The sequence below is a fragment of the Mytilus edulis genome, chromosome 13 (assembly GCF_963676685.1).
Source record: "Mytilus edulis chromosome 13, xbMytEdul2.2, whole genome shotgun sequence".
Lineage (NCBI taxonomy): Eukaryota > Metazoa > Mollusca > Bivalvia > Mytilida > Mytilidae > Mytilus > Mytilus edulis.
Window position 1 is genome coordinate 58,794,048 of NC_092356.1, and position 23,161 is coordinate 58,817,208.

The 23,161-nt window shown below is 31.4% G+C and overlaps 2 protein-coding genes and 1 long non-coding RNA gene across 5 annotated transcripts in view; 1 reads left to right on the forward strand and 2 right to left on the reverse strand.

Moving 5' to 3' along the window:
* LOC139502290 (uncharacterized) overlaps positions 1–3,687 on the reverse strand; it is a 33,955-nt gene extending 30,268 nt beyond the window's left edge. The window contains exon 1 of one of the 2 annotated variants that reach the window (XM_071291721.1): positions 3,599–3,687. The gene's annotated coding sequence lies outside the window, so the exon portion shown is untranslated. The remainder of the gene's footprint in view (positions 1–3,598) is intronic. The other variant, XM_071291722.1, reaches the window with a different exon arrangement.
* Positions 3,688–8,264: 4,577 nt separating this feature from the next.
* On the forward strand, positions 8,265–10,070 carry LOC139502291 (uncharacterized). Its single transcript, XR_011658776.1, has 2 exons — positions 8,265–8,605; positions 9,670–10,070. It is a non-coding gene; the product is annotated as an uncharacterized lncRNA (long non-coding RNA).
* A 1,900-nt stretch (positions 10,071–11,970) lies between these two features.
* Positions 11,971–22,995, reverse strand: LOC139501458 (acidic leucine-rich nuclear phosphoprotein 32 family member A-like). 2 transcript variants are annotated; one of them, XR_011658575.1, is made up of 9 exons: positions 22,954–22,995; positions 20,689–20,827; positions 19,103–19,196; positions 18,262–18,389; positions 16,386–16,528; positions 16,057–16,102; positions 15,158–15,303; positions 13,981–14,382; positions 11,971–12,787 (listed from the first exon to the last, which is right to left on the reverse strand). XR_011658575.1 is itself a non-coding variant. In XM_071290531.1 (8 exons), the coding sequence occupies exons 1-8, from the start codon at positions 22,962–22,964 to the stop codon at positions 14,253–14,255; spliced, it is 837 nt and encodes a 278-aa protein (XP_071146632.1). In that variant the 5' UTR covers positions 22,965–22,995; the 3' UTR covers positions 11,971–14,252. The 2 variants fall into 2 exon arrangements, 1 of the variants encoding a protein (XP_071146632.1); XM_071290531.1 differs by having other exon boundaries at positions 11,971–14,382.
* Positions 22,996–23,161: the final 166 nt, after the last annotated feature.

The following is a 23,161-nucleotide window of genomic DNA, read 5'->3' on the forward strand; positions in this document are numbered from 1 at the left end:
ATATCACTGATATCATTTACTAAATAATACCTGACCCAGAACAGTTTCTTGAGATACCACAGAATCAACGGCCTGTTGAACCTGTTTGATTCTGTTCTCTTCTTAGTTGATACAATTATAGTGAATTGTTCATTTAATGCTACTGCTCTGCAATGGTCGTTTTCTGCTGTTAGACTTGCTTAAGGAGGTACCCTTTGAAAGTTCTTGTTTTATCTGACCTGGCCCTGCCAATTGAGCTTTTCTCGTCACTTGGCGTCCGTAGTCTGTTTTCGTCTTTGTTAACTTTTACAAAAATCTTCTTTGAAACTACTGGTCAACATGTGACCGAACACATGCCTTTTAGGAAGTCGTCTAACAGTTTTGGTTAAACTTGGCATCAATTATTATTGGTATATCTAGTTTTAAAAGAGTGTTGAATAACCCTGCCTGCCAGCCAAGATAGCCGACATGGCTAAAACACAGAGATAGTAAGTGCTGTCTTTTGAAAACTGCTATGAATAGTGAAACCCTGATGTGAAAAATATGTTTAGAATGTTGAGTTCTACCTTATGTCCATACACACCAAACGGTCAAATGATTTCGTTTAGTTTAGGAGTTATCACCCTTAAATGGCAAATTTTACCACTTTCCATGTATGCCTATTATATTGAAATATATAATAAATAATAAATAGATAAAAACTTTAGATTACAAATACAGCAAGACAAGATCTTAACAAGGAGGTCAAAATGTCCTGCGAAATCGTGAGTCGACTCGGTATTGGAGTTTTTCGCTGTTAATGAATTTATCAGTCTTTGTTTTTTTGCCAATTATCTTGAAAACTATAAGCGATAGCTAGAAACTTTTATAACAAAAATGATCAGCATGACAAGATCTACAAACAAGTCAAAATTTCCATTATAGTCAGTAGACTTTTTAAAGTAATGATTGCCCTTAAATGACGACTTTTTTATCCTCTCTTTTTGGGTAAAAACTTAAGTAGATAAAGAGATTTTTGTCATGAACTATTCAAGATACTTCAAGTCTATAATGTTCGAGAGGTCATAGAGGAATGGCATGTGCTCTTTATAGTCTCTTGTTGTTTGTAGCTGTAATGTTTTTCCAACACTGTCTGCTATTTTTCTTTGATATCTAGCTTATATACTATTGTCAACATAATTGTGTAATTTCATTACTTCAGTCCTTATTGATTTTCGTAGTTCCTCCCATTCCCCCCTTAAATTCCGTCCATATAAGTATTTCTTTCCGTTCCGTTTCCGCCTTTTAGCAACACCCAAAATAGTGATTGTACCCGATTACTTCAATCATGAGGCTTGTATAGGGTATATTGGGATACGGGATATTTGTCCTAAAAGTAAATGGGATATGGGATATTGATGCATTTATAAGGATATTGAATTTTTAACATGAAAAAAAATAAGTGGAATTTAAAAGTTAAGTACAGAAACATTTACATCTCACTTGATAAAATTGCCCCAAAAAGTTTAATATTAAAGGTCATTTTAGTGCCTTGTTGATTTTAATTGAGTTAATGGTCGTTTTATTTAAAAGTCATCCAAACCCAAGCGAAAAGTATTGATCTATTTTCGATATTTATATGCTCATATGTACTGATAATTTTAAAAGTATTTGTTTTGCCTTCCATACTTCGTTCCTTATTGTTAATTTTTCCTTTTTTGGATGGTGATGTTCCTCTGGCACTATCTTACAGTGTTTGTATATCACAACACCTCCGCTATGTCCGTGTCTGTTGTAACGATTTAGATTTTAATGAACGAAATCTATGTATTACTGGTAAAAAATATTAAGTCAGGGATTTAGTTACCACAAAGCACTTAAAATCTTTACTAAATTCTAGATTTGGTTTTGAAGTTTGGTTCTACCTGTAAAAAATTATTTCAAACGGGATAGCACATCCTCATTTTTACGGAGATGTTGTTTACTGTGCCATTGGATGTTGGATGTGTAATGATTGATAATTTTGTCTCAGATGCATTACTTTTTATTAGTTGTAATTGGCTTTGAACTAGCTGTCAGTAACTGCAAGTACTCTAAGATCTGTACTTAGTGTCTTTTTGTTGATGGGATGTACAAGTACTCGGTCACGTCCACTCTCTGTTTTTGTTAGATGTGTTTCTATTTGTATCCATCTGATGAGTTAAGCCTTTTTAAACTGATTTGTATAGTTCGTTCTAATGTTGTACTGTTACACCACTGTCCCAGGTTAAGGGGAGGGTTGGGATCCCGCTAACATGTTTAGCCTCGCCACATTCTGTATGTATGTGCCTGTCCAAAGTCAGGAGTCTTTAATTCAGTGGTTGTTGTTTGTTGCTGTGTTACATATTTGTTTCTGTTCATTTTTTTATACATAAATTAGGCCGTTAGTTTTCTCGTTTGAATTGTTCTACATTTGTCATTTCAGGTCTTTTTATAGCTAACTATGAGGTATGAGCTTTGCTCATTGTTGAAGGTTGTACGGTGACCTATAGTTGTTAATTTCTGTGTCACGTGGTCTCTTGTGAAGAGTTGTCTCATTGGCAATCATACCACATCTTTTTTTATATTATATGCTCATATGCATTGATAATTTTCTTGAAATAATCAAAGAGTTTTGTTAGATGTATCCATCTGATGAGTTAAGCCTTATTGTTGTCAATGTTTTCATTTGTTTTGATGCTTTATATGATTACAGGATATTTTATACCTCTTATTTTTTACGTGGCGTGGCGAGGATCTTCAGAGGTCTCCACGTTTCACAGATTGTTCTGATGTGCAACGGCTGTTTTGCCAGACAAGCTGGGGCCGAGGGACGTCAGAGCAAGTCCCATATCACAAAGTAGATATTTCGCTGTATAAACTATGTTAATAACGAATAATTCCTAAATAATCAATGTAAATTAATATATTTTCTTTCTATTTATACTGGTGTTGTAAGGAAGGAAATTAAAAAAAAAGTAACAAAAATATTGGGATCCATGTAATTCATAAAGGTCAAGATCACAGAGTCAAATGTTGTCTTATTTCTTTGCAAAACAAGGGTTGTGCAAATTTTGCCTGCTGTAAAAATATTGCAATGTTCAGTTAAGTGTAATGTAGGTACATTAGCAGAAAGCTTTCTTGTGTTAAATTTTGAGTTATTTTGAACTAGCATGCTTGGGAATGAATTTATAATGATTTTTTGGGATATTTCAAAATAGTTTTAGGGATATGGGATATTTGTAAAAAATATTCATTGGGATATTAGGGGTAAACATTATAGGGATACGGGATATTGGGATAAAAACTTAATGGGATATGGGATATTGGTAGTCCAAATAATTATGACGTCTTGAAAGGCTATTATAATTTTTTTCTTTGACGCCTTACAGTCGATGTAAGGCGTCAAAGAAAAAAATTATAATAGCCTTTCAAGACGTCATAATTATTTGGACTAGGATATTGGGGGATACCCCCCCCCCCCCCCCCCCCTCCCCTAAACAAGCCTCAATCATCGAAGTATTCCGCTATCATTTTATAGTATTGTTGTTCATCAAGTTGTTTATCATCTCAAAACGTGTATTAAGTGTATAATTTGTGGAAAAAAATAATACAATACTACCTGAACAGAGAGCTTAGTTATTTACACATTTCATCGGTAAACAGGAAAATATAGGTCAAAATTTAGAGTTATTTCCCATTGATCTATATCTATTGGTTTACAATATGACCCACTGACTGAGTATGACCTCAACAAGGATTTGTTATATAATTTAAAGTTTCAAACCACAGTTCTTTTTCTTACTTATATTTATACATTTCCAGCAAAATATCATAAATCAAGTGAAAAAAAAACAGTTTGCCACATCTCTCATGTCTCTGGAGTGGCAACTCTTAAATACTTTTTCATTTCAACAAATAATACCTGTATGACTTTATTTCAATAATTTATTTTATGAATGTTATGTAAAATACTGTATGTTGTATCAATTATATATGTTATGTGTATATGCCCCCCTGGGAACCTAACTTGACTTTCGCCTTGTTATTGATCGTTATTGTCCAGGCCTGTCATTTAATTATGATTCAAATATGATCTTAAACCAAGGTTTTGTATAGTAACAGCAGGAACATAGGAACATATATATATATTGATAGATATTCTGTTCCTAGAGTAAAAGAGCCACCATTTGATTTTTATGGGGTGAGGGCTAGGATGAAATTTGAAAAAAGGTAGGACATGAGTGATGATTAAAAAAAAAGGATGAGCAACTTGGCAAATAAAAGGCAGGGTGAAAATGTTTGTCAAAGAGTCAGGATAAACTGAAAAAAAAGGCACGACATAATAGAGTGAAAATTAAAAAGGCAGGACGGAGACTACAACTAATATAAATGCAGGACAATCCCCTACCCATCCCGAATAAAATCAAATGGTAGCTCCTTAATGCATTAGATAAAGTTGAGAATGGAAATGGGGAATGTGTCAAAGAGACAACAACCCGACCATAGAGCAGATAACAGCCGAAGTCCACCATTGGGTCTTCAATGCAGCGGTGTTTATATCATGTTTGTATAACAAATATTTTAAAATAAACAATGATTTGCAAATCTTTGAAATAACTCGGTGATTCATCAGATACCGTTTGGAATAGTAAACATAGTACCTTATTCCAAATCAGACTGAGACGGATTTAGAGGGCACAAGGGTGTCTGGGTCTCCCTCGTTTGTGGGAAAAGTTTGTTTGATTACATAGGAAATCACTGAAGCCGTATTGAACCCCCGCTAGGTAGTCAGCATCCCTCCCCTCAGTTATAAAAGTTTCTAGATCCGCCACTGCAAATTATTGTACCCCTCAAGATGGAACCACCGTAGGCCCAACATTAGATCAAAACAATAAAAAAAAAAAAAAACTAAACAAATATAAAAGAACGATACTGAGGTAAAGAATTATACTGTCGTTGATATTAACGAGATTTAAAATGAAAAAAATATATCAAAAAAGAAAACATTCAAATCGGAAAGTCCCTTATCAAATGGAAAATTCAAAAGCTCAAACACATCAAACGAATGGAAAGCGACTGTTATGTTCCTGACTTGGTATAGAAATTTCCTTGTGTAAAAAACTGTGGATAAAACCTGGTTGTATTGCTAGCTGAACCTCTCACTTGCACAACAGTCGCATACAATTCCATTATATTGACAACAATGTGTGAACAAAATAAGTCATGTATTGAACATGTTTTAATCGTAATCACTAGAAACAAAAACTTTTAGTAGGTAGAGGTCAGCCCGATTTCTATTCATTATTGGTCATATTGGTATTTACTAGACCCCCCAGAAAATCAAATGGTTGCTGCCTTAATGTTCCTGTATACTATACACTATGGTTTTCGGTAAAAAGTAAGATATAGTTATATTTCAACTTTTTATTTATTCCTATTGCATTATATAAGTGAAATACTAAATTAGAGAAATTTGAATAAAGATAAGTTGAACTTCCTAGGTATGGGATTATCTCCCCTTAATAGAGAATGACTTTTGATTGGTTTTTGTGTTTTTAAAAGTAAGCAACATTGATAAAAAGTTATATTAGGTCAAGAATAACAGTTGCAACTGTTTGATTAACGACTTTTCCAGAAAATGAATAAGTTGCCCGATTAATGAACTGCCGGTCTGGAAATCATCATCTTTCAATGGAACAATCCAGTATTCACAAAAAGTTACAATTCAAAAGTCGTAGCCCTTCCTATTATCATTAAAAAGATGCGCTTTCAATTTTGTCTGTTCAATCTAACTTTGTTATTGAACAATAAAATTATATATTATATTAAATTTTTGGCATTATGCCCCACATGGGATAACAAAACCAATTTAGGAGATAATTTCCAACCACCTGTTGTATAGTTAGTAACTTGTACACACCATACATATATATCTACTAGTTATATTGTGATTTAACATACCTTTCAGTTTGGTGCAGTTGTTTCTTTTATCCTTAAGAAATGTATTATTTATATATATAAATTACAATATGTTACTTGTACCTAGAGCAGCCGTTAAAAACGTGGTTTTATGTACGTTTTAACGAAATTCTTGGCATACGAATAACTGCATCAGGTATTCGTTGCACTGCAATTTAAATTCACAATAAATGCAATGTGATTTATCATTTACGATAATATGATGGAAGAAATTAATTTGCTGTAAAGTTTTTCTGCATGTCAAGATTGTGTAATTTTTTTAAAAAACGTTCCCAGTTGTAAATGTTTTATTAACCTTCTGTGAACGTGCAGTGAAAGTTTGATGTTTGTACTTTATGTATTGCGTCTCTTTTTTGTACATTTGCATTTATTATATCACGGGTGGTACCGTTGTCGTATCGAGGAGCAAATAATTAGTATGTAGTGATTATGACATAGCTTTGTTAAGTTGGACATGATTGTGTTACGTGATTTTAATGATAAATAAACAGCTGCGCCATGAGCGCATGATACGCCCGACGTCTTATGTGGAAGTCTTATGCAATAATCATAAATAGTTTCTGAGAAAGTTTTAAGCAATAACCATATATATATTGTTTTAGAGACACGGCGGGACATGTGAAACCCCCCACCCTGGGTTTTTTTTTTACAAAAAACTAAATATTACCAAAATAAAATTTTAATCAAAACCAAAAAGTATACAGATCTTTAGATTAATATAATAAAGAAGTATGTAAAGTTTTAAGCAATAATCATAACTTATTTTTGAGATACGGCGCGACATGTAAAAAAACCTCTCCTGTTTTACAAAATACTCAATAACTCAAAAATAAAATTTTGAATAATCACCAAAAAGTATACAGATCTTTAGATTAATAGAACAAAGAAGTGTGTAAAGTTTTAAGCAATAATCATAAATCGTTTTTGAGATACGGCACAACATGTAAAAAAAAAACCTCCCCCTTTTTTACAAAATACTCAATAACTCAAAAATGAAATTTTGAATCATCACCAAAAAGTATACAGATCTTTAGATTAATATAACAAAGACATGTGTAAAGTTTTAAGCAATAATCATAAATCGTTTTTGAGATATGGCGCGACATGTAAAAAAAACCTCCCCCTTTTTTACAAAATACTCAATAACTCAAAAATGAAATTTTGAATCAACTCCAAAAAGTATACAGATATTGAGATTAATATAACTAAGAAGTGTTTAAAGTTTTAATTCATAATCAAGAATCGTTTTTGAGATACAGTGCGACATGTGAAAAAACACACCCCTGTTTTAGTTATAAAGTGCCGTAACTCAAAAAGTTTAAATCTTATTTTCACCAAAAAGTATACAGATCATTTGACCATCATAAGAAACAACTATATTAAGTTTCATGAAATTTGGATAAGTCGTTCTCAAGTTACGGTGCGGCATGTTTACGCCGGACAGACGGACAGACGGACGGACGGACAGACGGACGGACAGACGGAAGGACGGACACCGGACATTTGTATACCATAATACGTCCCGTCAAAACTTTGACGGACGTATAAAAATTACACAATATAAATATTATGATTCTTTACTAAACATAAATTCCAGCTGGTAAGTATTTTTGTTTATAGCAAATATAGAGGTTCATTAAAAAGTGTACTGAATAGTGGATGATTTGACGCAGAATAATACTTGCAGTATGTCTTACTTATTTTTTTCTCACGCATAAACAAGGTAATTTGTTATACTGTTTGTTACATCACATATTTCATTATAATATTAAACTGTCGTCAATTATTCTGAAAAGTAGCTACCTTTTCACACAATTTAAAATTACTGTAAATTCGATGTCATGGTTTGGTTCAGTACTGTCATGGTTTAATTGATATTCGTCATGGTTCAGCTTAACTTTCTAAATAATTATGTGGATATTGAGTGACACACCACGTCGAGAGGGAGAAGAGAAACCCTTTGGATCCACCAGCTCCATACTTTAGAACCCCTCCCAATTCTATACCCTCATCAAGGACCTACTGATGTAATTCGATTTCATGATATCATGAAATATTTTTTCAGCGTACTGCACAATTCGATTTCAGAATACCCCAAAATACCCACAATTCAGGGGTTCCTTATGTACATTAGATACCTCATATAAAAAACTATCATAATCATAATCATAAACATGTTTCGTTTCCAATACCCGAGGGAGTATAACTTGACTTACCTGAAAAGTTAGTCAAACCATAACCCACCTGGAAAACAACGGTTTGATGCTTTACATGTAAATAATCTTTAGTAATGTGTTTCTATTAAGACAAAATAGAGTGACGATGTGCAATGTGTTGTAAAGATGATTTTTATTGCTAAGGAATGATTCTCAACACATGTAAATATAGAAAAACATGCATCACTAATTACCAAGATATAAATAAACAACAAATTAATGGACTACATAAAATTCTCCGTGTTTTCCCAAAACAACCATAATGTTCCCAGAGAAAAATCATTGCCACGTTTGTAGTGAACATTACAACATGAAAGTCGTTATGGTAGGAATGGCGTTGTTGTTTTTCTTGTCAATGATAGAAGCACAGAAACGGTACATTTCATTTGGAGAAGTTCTCGTCTTACTGTCTTTTGTAGATAAAGATTGGGGTAGGTTTCGTTTGTTCATTTTCTTGCAGTCATTTAAAGCATGTTATATTAGTATGTCATTTGATTTCAGATTGGACGGCACGGTTAAATCATGGAAGTATCATTTCATTTTAATACCAACGTTTAATAATACTACTTTGAACAACGGGAACCATTTAAAGATCTTAAATCGTATTTGCCTGCTAGAGTACGAGCTAACTAACTTTTATTTCCAATAGAAGACCCATTATGGGCAAACTCTGTTTGCGCCTGTCACAAATCAGGAGCCTCTGGCTTTTGTTAGTCTTGTAACATTTTATTTTTTTAATAAATTTTAAACATATTTTTATTAATAATAACTTTTACATCAACCCTAAGTTGTCCAGGGAAGCAACTAAGGGGATCCCGATTTTTACAGTCTCATTTGTCGGGGGAAAAGCAAATGAGAAGAAAAAACAACCTCCCATTATAAATTATTAACATCTATCTTTATAAATATCATGCATCCTTGTACAAATATTCATGTTCATGCAAGATTTTTAATTTTTATAAATTAGTTTCTTGTGTATATATCGGAGTTTAGTATAGAACGTCCATTATCACTGAACTAGTACATATTTTTGTTTAGGGCCAGCTGGTCAGGTTCTTGTCTCTTTGACACATTCCCCATTTCCATTCTCAATTTTATCAGGATGATTAGTATCTTGTATTAGACCGTTGGTTTTCCACATGTCATTTTGGGGCCCTTTATAGCTTGCTGTTCGGTGTGAGCCAAGGCTCCGTGTTGAAGGCCGCAATGGTTAACCATTTAGATGTGACTTGGACGAGAGAGTTGTCTCATTGGCACTCATACCACACCTTCTTATATCCGCATATAGCATTTATAGAAAATCACACAGGAAAATACTAATTAAAATATAAATCTTTTAGAATCGCTAAAAGATTATATATAATTAATAAACACGAATATATATATAAAAATATCGCTGAGTACTCAAATGTTCCGCAATTGTCAATGGTTCCAGTAGTGAATTCCGTCATGTATGTTATATCTGTTTACCTATTTTTTCAATTATTTTTTTCAGCCATCAAATCCACCGGAACTAATGACTTACCATGTACAATGTGTATAGACGAAAACAATTCTATGTGTATGCAAATATACTGTATGGGTAAGAGATAACACTGGACCGTAAACTGGACAGACCCCAATGTTGTGATTTTCGTGTGTGTATATGGACAGAAATGGACTTCTTATGCGTCACAAGAATTAAGTTGAAATCTAACACTTAAAGAATTTAGTGGAAATCATTGTATACAAGACTACTGGGTTTTCTCTCAAAATGTTGCCGGATTTATGATGTATAATCAACAGTTTTATATAAATATATTTTAATGCATTCATCTATTTGGATATTTTTATAATAGTTTGTATATCAAAAATGCGTGTGAATGTCAAGTATTTTTTATTAAATATTTTCAAAAGTGTTGTATTTAATCAATTTTCCAAGTGAAACTGCATCACTCCTCAATTCTAAACAAGGATGTGGAAATCCAGTGGCAAATATTTCATGTAGGTGCATGTGCAGGAAACTAGTTTTTAAATGACAGAATTGGAAATGGATTGGTTAAAGCAGTCATTATACCAATGGCAACTAACCCAACATACTTTGGGAAATTTTAAAGGGAGATAAATATGTAAACTGTTGGTTTTTTTTCTTAAATAGGGCAGTACAATATCGTGTTGCATGAGTTTTGCATGAACTTGATGTAAAATCTTTTAAACTTTTGTACATTTAGTTTCAGAAAGGTGAAAGCACAAGTCAGGTTTCCATTTTACCAGAGACAAACAATACAAATGCTTTGGTCTCTCATTTTTGTTGAGCCTTCGACTTTTGTCAAAAAAGCGAGACATAGTGATCATACATTCCGTCGGCGTCGATGTCAGCAACCTAGGCAGGTTCCATAAATACTCACTCTGTGGTTAAAGTTTTTGAAATTTTAATAACTTTCTTAAACTAGTCAGGATTTGTACCAAACTTGGACAGAAGCTTGTTTATGATCATAAGATACTGTATCCAAAAGTAAATTTTGTAAACAGTAAATTCCTGTTTTTCGTTTTTTACTTATAAATGGACTTAGTTTTTCTGCCAGGAAGCATTGAATTCACTCTGTGGTTAAAGTTTTTAAAATTTTAATAACTTTCTTAAACTATCCTTGATTTGTACCAAACTTGAACAGAAGCTTATTTCTGATCATAAAATAGTATAATCCAGAAGTAAATTTTGTAAAAAAATCATTCCATTTTTTCCGTATTTTACTGATAAATGGACTTATTGTTTTTCTGCAAGGAAACATTACATACAGTCTGTAGTCAAAGATTTTAAAACATATTCATGTATTAGATTCATAAACTATCCTGGATTTTCACCAAACTTGGACAGAAGCTACTCACAATCTAAAGTGGTATCGAGTGGAATATTTTTATCAATTTTATCCTAAGTTTTGTTGAGCCTGTGAATAAAAGCAAAAGAAGCCGAGACACTGGGTTCCATGGAATCCTTACAAATTTTTCATTGTTCAGGTCTATTTTCAAAAATTCGTGATAATAAATGCACACGATTATTTCTGAATTTAAAGAAGTTGACACTGCCTATATCTCAACTTTGTGGTGCCCATTAAGTTATATGGTGTTGATGGCAATTCCTGGAGCTGCCTATAAAATTGATTCTTAACTTGTCAATAATTATCAAAGGTACCAGGATTATATTAAGACACACTTTGTAAAGACCCTGCCCTTTCACTGACATATATATGTTGACTGCTAGATATCTTCTTTGGTTTTTGTTTGCAGTCTCATTGCCACATCTTCTTCATGCTTGATTGATAATGGTGTTTAATCATACTTACGACACTCTAGGCTATATGCATATGGTGGCCACAAATTTTTATTGGCAGAAGTCAGAGGGTCTGTAGAGAACCACAACCGTAGACATGAAAACTTGCAATCCTCCTCAATCAAGATATGAGCCAAGCACACTTGCATGAGAAAAAATCTAAATCACAACCTCAATATTATCAGATAAGTGATGATTACAGATGAGATACTTAGAGCAAATGACAACAGAGGCCCTGCAACTCCTTTTATTCAAAATATAATTAACCGTTAGTCTAATATTGCATGTTAGGAATAAATCTACAAATATTATGTATATATTCCTATTGTTTTATATAAACAAATGTCAAAAAGACTCTGATTACATAAAAGCAATTGTTTCAAATAATAAAATTATCCAACCTTATGTTCAAGGGTCTGTCCTTTGCATTCAAACTCTAATTTATCTTATATTCTGTTCAGACTATTTGCCCTATAAAACAACTCAATATTTGATAACACTTCTTTAAGTTTAATTTTGCTCATTACACAAATCAATTGCTCTCAAATCCCAATCTGATTCTACTGCACCATATTCTTTCTTTTCCATTAAGGTGGTACCTAACACTACAGGGAGATAACTCTGTAAAATCAGTTAAACATTTTAAACATTTTAAACATTATATGTAATGTTTAGGAAATGTTAAGCTTCTCAATGATCAAAATTAGTGTTTGTAAAACTGCTTCTATGTCCAATGAAATTTTTCGGAGATAATGATTGGTTCAAGTTTTAAATTTTTTTTTATTTTTTTGTCAAAGGGTGAAAGTCAAAATTTTATGAAAATTAAACAGGCCAAATTAATTTAAGTCAAAGTATTAGGTACCACCGTAAACTAAAGTATCACTTCTTAATTAGAAAGCAGAATAATCATGATGTTCAATATGGCTTTAAATACTTTGTGTAAGCATATTAAAAACTAACAAATAATATATTTTATTGTGACATAACCAGCATGTCATATCAATAATAAAGAACCAGCTAAATATGTAAAAAAATCACTAAAAATATGTACAATATATTGCATATTATTAGAATGTCTCTAAAAATGGAATTATAAAATATGAATTGTACAAACAATGAAGTATATTCTTATCAAACTTGTTGAACTGTTCCAGAATATAATGTGAATGTAAGTGGGGGTGTTGAAATAAACTGTTTTTACCCCAGCTTCATAAAATGTTTCTTTTTTCTTTAAATTCTACATGATTTTTAATGCTGTTGATTTTCTAAATTACAACCTCCCATTCAATTTTAAATAAATAGTATACTAACCCCTCCAATCATGTAACAGCCTTTTAACAAATTGAAAAGTAAAAGTAAAGGAAAAATATGTACAATGCAGAAAATACATCTTTCAGGACCGAATGATACAAATAATTCACAAGTCAGTATTGAAATGACAAATCTACATTAAAATTCAACAAGAGTGCACACGCTGAAATGTCTCGCCTTCTTTACTATAATCATTGATATTATGTTGATAGTCCTAAGTATAAAGCTAAGCTTTATTACAACTGTCACATAATCTTAACATTAGGCAAGATAACTAAACAAAGACCAGTGAACCTTGAAAATGAGGTCAAGGTCAGATGAACCATGCCAGGCAGACATGTACAGCTAACAATACTTCTATACAACATATATAGTTAACCCATTACTAATAGTTTAAGAAAAATAGACCAAAACACAAAAACTTAACACTGTACAATGAACAGTGAAAATGAGGTCACGGTCAAATAAAACCTGCGCTACTGACAAAAAGATCATAAAATATTTCCATACACCAAATATAGTTGACCTATGGCATATAGTATTAGATAAAAAGACCAAAACTCAAAAACTCAACTTTGACTACTGAACCATGAAAATGAGGTCAAGGTCACATGACATATGCCCGCTAGACATGTACACCTTACAATAATTCCATACAACAAATATAGTAGACCTATTGCATATAGTATGAGAAAAACAGACCAAAACACAAAAATTTAACTATAACCACTGAACCATGAAAATGAGGTCAAGGTCAGATGACACCTGCCAGTTGGACATGTACACCTTACAGTCCTTCCATACACCGAATATTCTAGCCATATTGCTTATAGTATCTGAGATATGGACTTGACCACCAAAACTTAACCTTGTTCACTGATCCATGAAATGAGGTCGAGGTCAAGTGAAAACTGTCTGACAGACATGAGGACCTTGCAAGGTACACACATATCAAATATATTTATCCTATTACTTATAATTCAACATTACAAAAAATTTGAACTTTTTTTTCAAGTGGTCACTGAACCATGAAAATGAGGTCAAGGACATTGGACATGTGACTGACGGAAACTTCGTAACATGAAGCATCTATATACAAAGTATGAAGCATCCAGGTCTTCCACCATCTAAAATATAAAGCTTTTAAGAGGTGAGCTAACACCGCCGCTGTAGCTGCCGCCTGATCACTATCCCTATGTCGAGCTTTCAAAAATGTTATTTTTCAATGTGACAAAAAAATACAATTTTCATTTATGTAGAAATTATACAAATATTAAAATAAGTTATATTGTGTCTTCAAGGACGGAATGTTCTTAATATCACAGAAGTTTAATGATTTCTAAATCTTGACACATTTTTTTTTGGTACAATTCCAAAAATTGTAAAATGAATAAATGCAGTGACCCTCTTTCAAGTAATGTTCTTCAAACATGTCTGTAATCAGATTGCATCAATTAATTTTACAATATTACACAGCTTGAATCATTCATACTTTCATCCATGTCTCCATACTCAGGGTCAAATTCAAGGTCACTCTGTAACCGTGGGATACCATCTAAACGCTTCAGCTGAGGTAGTATCTGGAACACTCTTTAAAAAAAAAAATTCAGTCAATTATAAGAAAAAGAAATAACAGATGTTATAACTTTCAAGGTATACCGTTCAACCCAATTGTGTGGTACATGTATTCATAAGGCTGCTGAGCTAAATATAATCATATATCATATAGATACACGATGTGGTATGAGTGCCAATGACTGCAATGAGACAACTTTCAATGTTCATATATTTTGGCAAATCTAAAGTCAACAATTGTTTTATTATATGACTTTTTGATCCCTCTCCTGTTTACGAGTATTTGCTCAAGATATTTATTTGCTCTTGTTTTTTTAACTAACCTTGAGAAAAAATGCAATTTAGCTGTTCCAAACCTTTTATTTAATTGTGAAGATTTTTCCTCTGGTGATTATGTTTTACAAATTATAACATGACACTATGACAGCAATGGTATTATAACTATATTGTAAAATTTGCATGTTAGAAGTTACATAGTAAAAATGCATTCGGAGCCTAAATTACCAAAATATAAAATGGTGAACAAAAAATATTTTTTTGTATTAAAACAAACAACTCTTTTTGGTCACAATATTAACCAAATGTATTCATACTCACACATACTGAAACTGATAGCAAAAGACATACTGAAATCAACCATACGGTGACCAATAGTTCTTAATATCAGTCATTTGGTCTCTTGCGGAGACCTGTCTCATTGGCAATCATACCACATCTTCTTTTTTTATATTTACAATAAATTCTAGTTATATAAATATATATGTATCAAGACTAAGTCCATTATTATTACCTCTGTCTGTAGTTGATTAAAAAGGTGATTGGATTTCCACGTAGATACAGATCATCCAGAGATTTGAGATTTCCGAGTCCCTTAAAGTTATCCACATCATTATCTTCCATTGTCAGTAACTTAACTCGAGGTATGGATGGTAAATACTGCAATGGTAGAGAAAAAAGATCAGTTATGTACCCTCGTGTACATTCTAAAACAAATATATATATTGTATGATGTAATAAGAAACAACATTTACAGAATGGATTGGTTATAGTGGTCAAGTACTCAACATCCAGTGGCAAATATTACATGAATATCTAGACGAGAACACTCTAATTATTATTAACGAAGCTGTTTATTGAGAAATTGCTTACATCTGCTTTATTTGCACTTTGGTAAATAGTTGTCTCATTGGAAATCATACACCATCTCCTTATTTTATTACTGAAGGAATCTATGTCACTTGAAACTAACAAGTTAAACGGATTTCAAGAGAACCATAGAGTATGATTTTGAAATTAGAAAAACTTTTTTAATCCTTTTGAGAAACATTTGCATGTATATTAAAATTATTAATGTTAAGTTTTCTAAAATAATGAAAATAATTAAGTGGTGATGTCATATTCAACCATGCTTATCTTCTTACTATTCATTAATAATGAGAAAATTCAAATCAAAAGTTTTATTAAAGAAGTAAATGTATTTTATAAGGAAACAATAGAATGTCATATTTATGCAACACTTCTGTTTATGCTGTGAATGACAGGTGATAGTAACAGGTCTTTTATTAGAAGTGCTGTTAAGAGAGGAAGTACAACATGATAACGTACATGTCTTGCCTTCTACAGCTGTTGTTGCAGACACTACAAGCATTCTTAATTTTTGTGAACTAACAGATATAAACATCAACATACCTTAAAAGATGCAATATAGTTATTGTTGATATTCAAAACTTCACATCTGAAAAAAAGAATATTATTAATATCATTATGAAATCTTTAAGGAAGATATTGAAAATAATTATCAAGTACAATACTGGGTAAACACCTTTTGATTTTTTAATATTTTGAATAATGAGACTTTAATTCTGAAGACATCACATAGTTATGTTTTGAAAATCATCTTAGGTTGTTGTTATATGAGATTAATGTTTGAATAGTGTGTTTTTTTTTGGCCATTATATGGCATTATAATATATGAACAATATCCTTTCTTTCCTTATGAAATAGAATTTTATAATTACTTTGGGAAGCTGTAGGAGTTGAGGTACTGCATACCATTGTCCACCAGGTAGAGCTGCTCTACATTACGAAGGCGTCCAAGGATATTCTGGAAATGCTTTCGCTGATAGGCATCACTCAAGTCCTGGTAGCAAAAACTGGCAGACTAAAATGTAAACAAAATAAGAACTGTAAGTGAATTCACAAAGGGATATCCAAACCCGTACATTACTGATTATTATGATAATATTTAATATCTCCCCTTAACATCATGGTTTGTATGTGATGCTATTATGCTATAATGTGATGCTATCTGAAATTAGTTTCTGATAATATTGTTATGGATGTGATGCTATAATTTCTAGAAACAAGATGGTATTTCATAATTTCCTGTTTACCAGAATGATATAAGAAATGTTTGAGGAGAACACTGTTACATGTAGGACAAGGATTATATTCCTTGGACCTTGGTGCACATAATTATTGCTGCATATAATTTCATCAATCTGTCTAATTGTTCAGAAGAGTTCTGCTTTAAGAGAGATTATCATTACATATTGTAATATTGAGGCAAACAAATTCTATTGAGGTAGATAACCATAAAGTTGTAGTCACATTAACTTGAAATTTAGTAGATATGTTCATAAAATATTTATATCAAATTAGGGTCTTGACCAACAGTTCACTGTCACTGAATAATGGAAAAGTGATGCCATGGATTCATTACAATTCACTGGATATCAATTTTCATGCATTTCTTGGCAATAGGTAAACCTAGTACTGTGGATTCATTTTTATTCGTGGTATACCAATTTTCGTGGGTTTCGTGGGTCACAGCGAACCACGAATTTAAGAATTCAACGAAGAATAATCCCAAGAAATGTGTATGGAGTCGGATGTTATGCAGTTCTAGTATAGTGTTGACTAGGGACAAACATTGTAACATAACACGTGTTTTTTTTATTGAAAGAAGATACAAGTATTTTGATTAAATCTATAATAAATATATCGAATATCAGTGATAATTTACTTTATAAAATTTATTAAAACTGTTCATGGAAAATAACTGCAAGTTGTTAATTACCGTGTCATAGTTTGGTTTACCACTGATTAAAAATCAATAGGATTAAGTACGGGGATATTGCCCGTAGGTAATATTGTTTATGACAGGGACATTTATTTTCACACCTTATACTTATATCACTGTTTATTATATCGTAATTAGGGAAATGAGCTTTCAATCATAAAGTTTTGAATGCCTTATAGGATTCAAACAAGAATTTATAAATTGTAAAACAAACAAATAATTAGTTTTCTCTGTCCATTATTGTAATCAAAGTTATCAATGAACACTTTAACTTAGAATGACCAAGCGAGGATTTTGACGATTCAAAACTTTTTCAATTAATTCCTTCTTTTTTTGTTTTTTGTGATTATTGATCAAACCAAGGAGGTTATATGATCTCCTCAATCAAAAAGAAATCAACGAATTACGTATCTATTTTTTTGTTGTTGTAATCAGCGATCCACGAATTTACGTATACCACGAAACGTCTTTTTTTCTCTATCCACGAAAATTGATACCCACGAAAATAAATGAATCCACAGTATTTCAATGCTTAATGAAGTATTCATTTTTTAAAGAACTGTATACAGATGCTGGCAAACCCATGAAATTAAATATTCATGAAAGGTTTTCCTCAATCCAAGAAAATTGGTTATCACGAAAATGAATGAAACAAAATGATTTCCTATGGCACATACATGATATTTTCTAATTTTATTTTGAACAAAATAAAATCTCTTTGTGTTAAGTCTTTAACTCTTCCTCGTTAATTTTGACAACTTTTCATAGATTAGACATTTTTACACAAAAGCATGAACCAGTCATATATATACCTTTGCCAGTTCCCAGTTTTCCATGGTAGTTTGATGTGTAATTCTCCTCCTCCCATGTAAGTTGTGATGTATATACTGGTTATCTTCATCCTTCAGACTATAAAATGCTGCCTCTTTTTCATCGGGTCCTATAATTTAATATAAATTCTACAAATATTAGTATTTATTGCTGGCATTATCTTTAAAAATAGCAAGTTTAAACTTTGAACTGAAATAATATTATTGTTGATGGATTAATGTCAGTTTACTTATCTAAATATCATTTGGTTGCTTGCCACCGTCAACATATATTTTAGCGCAGGAATAAAACCTTTTCTACAAAAAATGTTGATCATCTGCCCATTAAATTTTTTGATAAGACAACCATCCCATTGAATAGTTGTTCTCTGTGATTTTTATGTAAGAGGACTTTTTAAATTTCTCCTTGATAAACCAATCATTTATTGACAAACAAAGAAAATCTCAGGGATGAAAAGAACAACAGAAACATTTTTTCAAATGCAAACAGCTATTTGTGCAATACAATTTAGGTTAACCAGTATATAAATGAACTTATATTTTAATTTGCAAATTTATATATATTTTCCTTAAATTCATAAATTATTGTGAGGTTTTTACTGATTCATATGAAACAATTGTGTGAGAACTGCAAATATAATGTAATTTTTGATTCATATATCATGTAAGCAGATTTTTATGAAATCACAATATTTAATATATAAATTTATCTGGCGTTATTGTATTGACTTCTTCAAAAAGTAATTATAAATGCACATAATAATTTCTGGATTTACTCAGTTAAGATATAATTAGAAATTTCTTTTTATTGCCATTGTCATACCATCTCTGATTCTTGGTGCTTTCAGATCTGTTCCTTTAATAGATACCACTTTCAAGTCATGCCATACTGAATACTGAAATCTATGGGATGGCAGCTGTAATAAGAATACGTTAATATTATAATGTTTTTTCAGATAAATATAACCTTACAATAGACAACTTTCAAGTTTTTTGCATTTACGTAAAAAAACTTTGGTTTTAGTGAATATCATTCATGCGTTTAAGAGCATCATCACTTCTGTTCCAATGTTGAGCGAGTGGTTGGAAAACTATCAAGCTATATTGCCAAATTTATATTCGGCAAATTGAATTCTAATAAATGTCTTTCAGCACTGCTGTCATCAGGGAATTGTGATTTAGTACCTACAGAACAAATATTATTTCTGGTTTATCCTGCACAATGACGATCACTAAGACGCTTGATGAAAGTTTATAGTGCAAGGATACAGGCGATCCCCTCTATCTGGTAAATGACGTCATAAAGGCGCACATAATTGATGATTTTTTTTCCGTGACAGATGAACTCAAAAGTGTTCTATTCTGTTACAGTCTGTCAAATTTAAATCTGAGCTGCTTTCAGATCTAGTTTTGAAAATACAAAATATGTGAATCATAAGGTGTTGATTTACCAGGTAAATTACCGTCTAAAGTTATAATTTATAGTCTAGTCAAACTAAGTTTGAACCTCAAACTAATTGCAAGTTCTAATCTAAAGCATATAAGCCCAAAATATACACAGAAAAATTCCAATAAAATCTAACTTGAGGAAAACTCAAAATCATCATTTTTAGTTTCCTATGGAAATTAACATTGGAAAGGGAGATAGCTCTTTAGATGTTTTTTTTTGTCAGTTTTTGATTGATTTTCATAAAATTTATGTAAAGTATGATACTTTGATTGGGTTAAAAGTTTGTATTTGACTATATTATATAATCTTGTGCTCATGAAATGTAGAAAACCTAAGTGTTATGGGTATTTTTATTTTTTTTGCACATTTTTCATTTAAGAAATTATGGCCATTATGAAAAAATGATGTGAATATTTGGTATTGTTTATATCTGTAAATTATATTTGTTCAGCATCTACCTTGTTTGAAGAATCTTTATACTGCAATAAGAAGAATATCTGCTCAATTAGTTTATTCAATTTGAGATGCTTTACCTTGACATGCTGAAAAATTCAATAAACTAATAAAGTATGAAATCGATAAAAGATGTGAAAACACCTTTTGAGTTGTTTGTTATACTCTAAAGACGGCTAAAATATCAAGAATCAATACATTCTGTTGAGTAGAAGCAGTAAAGTTATAATTTTGTATCAACTTTTATTGATATTTCTGCCTTATTTGCAGAGTTATCTCCCATATCAATGCAAATCTCCATAGGAATTTAAAAAATTGTGATTTTTTAGTTTTCCTCAAGTTAGATTTTATGGGACTTTTTTCTGTGTATACATGGTATATTTGGGGTATAATGCTAAAGATTAAAACCTAAAAATCTTCTGTTGCAATTACTTCAAGTTAGGGTTAAATTTATGCTAGATTGACTGGAATCTTGCTGATAAATGTGTGACTATGTGTGTAGTTACCTGAGGGACACTTCCTTGACTGTCTTTGGATTGCTTAAGATGTTTGTAAGCTGGTACTATAGCTAATGGTATACTGGTACTAGCTAGCTGGCCAGTGTCTGTTGTCCCTGTTTCATGACTAACATCTGTGTGAAGTGAACTGCAAGAATAAATTGTAGATGATTCAAAAGAACCATTTATGTGTCTGGCAAGCAATTTCTGCTGTCAGTGTATACATCTGTATTTATGATTTTTTGTCTTTCCTAATTTCCCTAGTAAAATAAAGGACATGGACACATTTTTTCCTGTATATAATGACACAGACAGGAATTCATAAGAAAATTAGTCTGTGGACATAAATTACTGTCAGACAGACATAAAAAAAACCAAAAAAACTAATTAATAAATTCTGTATTAAACCATGGACTAGTTTTACTAGTCTAGTGATAAAGCCATGTCTGCTTATATCGCCCGTCTGGCAACTCTGCCCCTTTACTTCCTTGTGCATATCTCCTTAAAATATTTTGTCTGCTATGTTATTTTAACATTGAAAAAAAAACACTTGCTTACGTCAAGTCTAAATCAAAGGGAGACAATGTAATTTTATAAACTTGATAAATAATTTAAACAAAATCTTACATTGATCCTGTATCTTTAATAATTATGTATGGACAAATTAGACAAAAGCTTTCTGTCTTTTGGAGGTTATTTTTTTTAATTAAAAGAATGAAATTAAAATATATATTGACTCTGTTATACAATTGTGGGTTATATTTTAACTACTATATACCATATCGACTATACGGCACAGAATTTCAACCCAGTGACAAGGATGATGATGTCTTAACTGCATTTTAGAATACGGTACTGAATGATGGTAATTTATTATGACAATACTTTTAACCATGCTATTGATATTCTTATCTATTTCTATAATCATTTTTTTTTACTTTTCTTTTTTTTATGTTCTTTATTTAAGTTTTGTTTTTTTTTACTTTTTTTTGGTTTATTTTTCTTCTTACATATGTGATATATGTATACTTTTCACCAATTTCTTTATCATATTGATTTAAAAAAAAATGTTCTTAATTCTTTGTGGTCAATAATAAAAAACAAGACTTTTCCTTTCATTCTTGTTCATTAAAATTTAAAAAACCAGCCCTCCATACATGTTTACTCTATCTACATCATGTGCATGGGGCAGCGAACTGATTCAAATCAAATTTGATGAAAGTTTAATTTAATTTTAAGTAGAATTATACACAATCATTTACTGGACTGCATCACACATGACATATGTGTCTGTCTATTTTACCAGGATTAATTTGTCTCTTGTGGTCAGATCATGTGTTTTTGTATGTTATATATGAATTCATACTTTTTCAATGGAAATTGTACCATAACCGATAACAATGCGTTAATTGATTCTACAGCCATTTTAGCTCAAAATATTGGCAAAAAGCCAAGATGCCCCTTAACCTAGACCTCTGTTCATTTCGGAACTCATAATATGGGGACGAAGTCCCCAATAACAGTAGAAAATTCAATAAAAAAAAAAATTCGGGAAAATTTCCCGAATTTTTCATTGTACTAATGATCTCAAAATCGTTCAATTTTTTTTATGTCATGTTTTGAAATCCCGGACCTGCGCAGAAATGTACAATATACTTCCTTTTTCCGGTCTCGTTTGTATGAAACTTTGAGTAAAATATATATTTATTAGTCTAGTATAAAATAGGAAGAAACGCGCAATACCAATTTCATTTTTAATAATTCCTTGATATGAAAAAACGTTACCTAATGATAGCGTTTCTTTGTTTACATTGCATATGACGTCATAATTTAAATAAAGTCACAACTAAAATCCCTAACAACAGAACCAAACTCGGAAACGTTACGGTATTTCCGTTTCTTTTTTTTTTGACAAATAATTAAGTTACAAAAAAATAATTCATACAGACTTCGTCCCCATTTACAGGTAATGCCTGCCTCATATTAAATGTAAATTTACAGTTTTTGAAAGACAGAAAGAATAACAATTTGGACACAAGTTACTTCGAACCTAAGATAATTGTTTTAAAAGTTTATAAAATAGAAAAGCATACATGTATGGTTGTCAATGTAAACAAATTATAATTTTTAACAAGAGTCAAGTAATTTTTTCAGGAAGTTGTGATTTCTAAGTGTAAATGGATTAGAACAATGTTTAAAGTGTTGATGAATGAATTTTCAATCCTAATATCGTTGCAGATAATCAACAAATAAAACTGATAAAAGTCCACAAACCTTTCGGACATTTTGGATTGAAACCGGAAGTTTACGTCAGTCGAAAACGAAAGTAACTGAATTTTAGAAGAGAACAGATAAAAAGCTATATTGGTACAATTAAACCGATTTATTTTATAACCTGTATGATAAGGAACCCCAAACATTCTATCACAGCGACTAGTGATGTTTCCTTTTTGTTTTCTTTCCATATCAAAAATATAAAAAC

Excerpts from the sequence above, each read along its gene's own strand:
- LOC139501458 (XM_071290531.1), bottom strand. Across the intron at positions 18,390-19,102 it reads AGCACCAAGAATCAGAGATG|GACCCGATGAAAAAGAGGCA; the intron begins GTATGACAATGG and ends ATTAAATTATAG. Across the intron at positions 16,529-18,261 it reads AAAACTGGGAACTGGCAAAG|TCTGCCAGTTTTTGCTACCA; the intron begins GTATATATATGA and ends TTTACATTTTAG.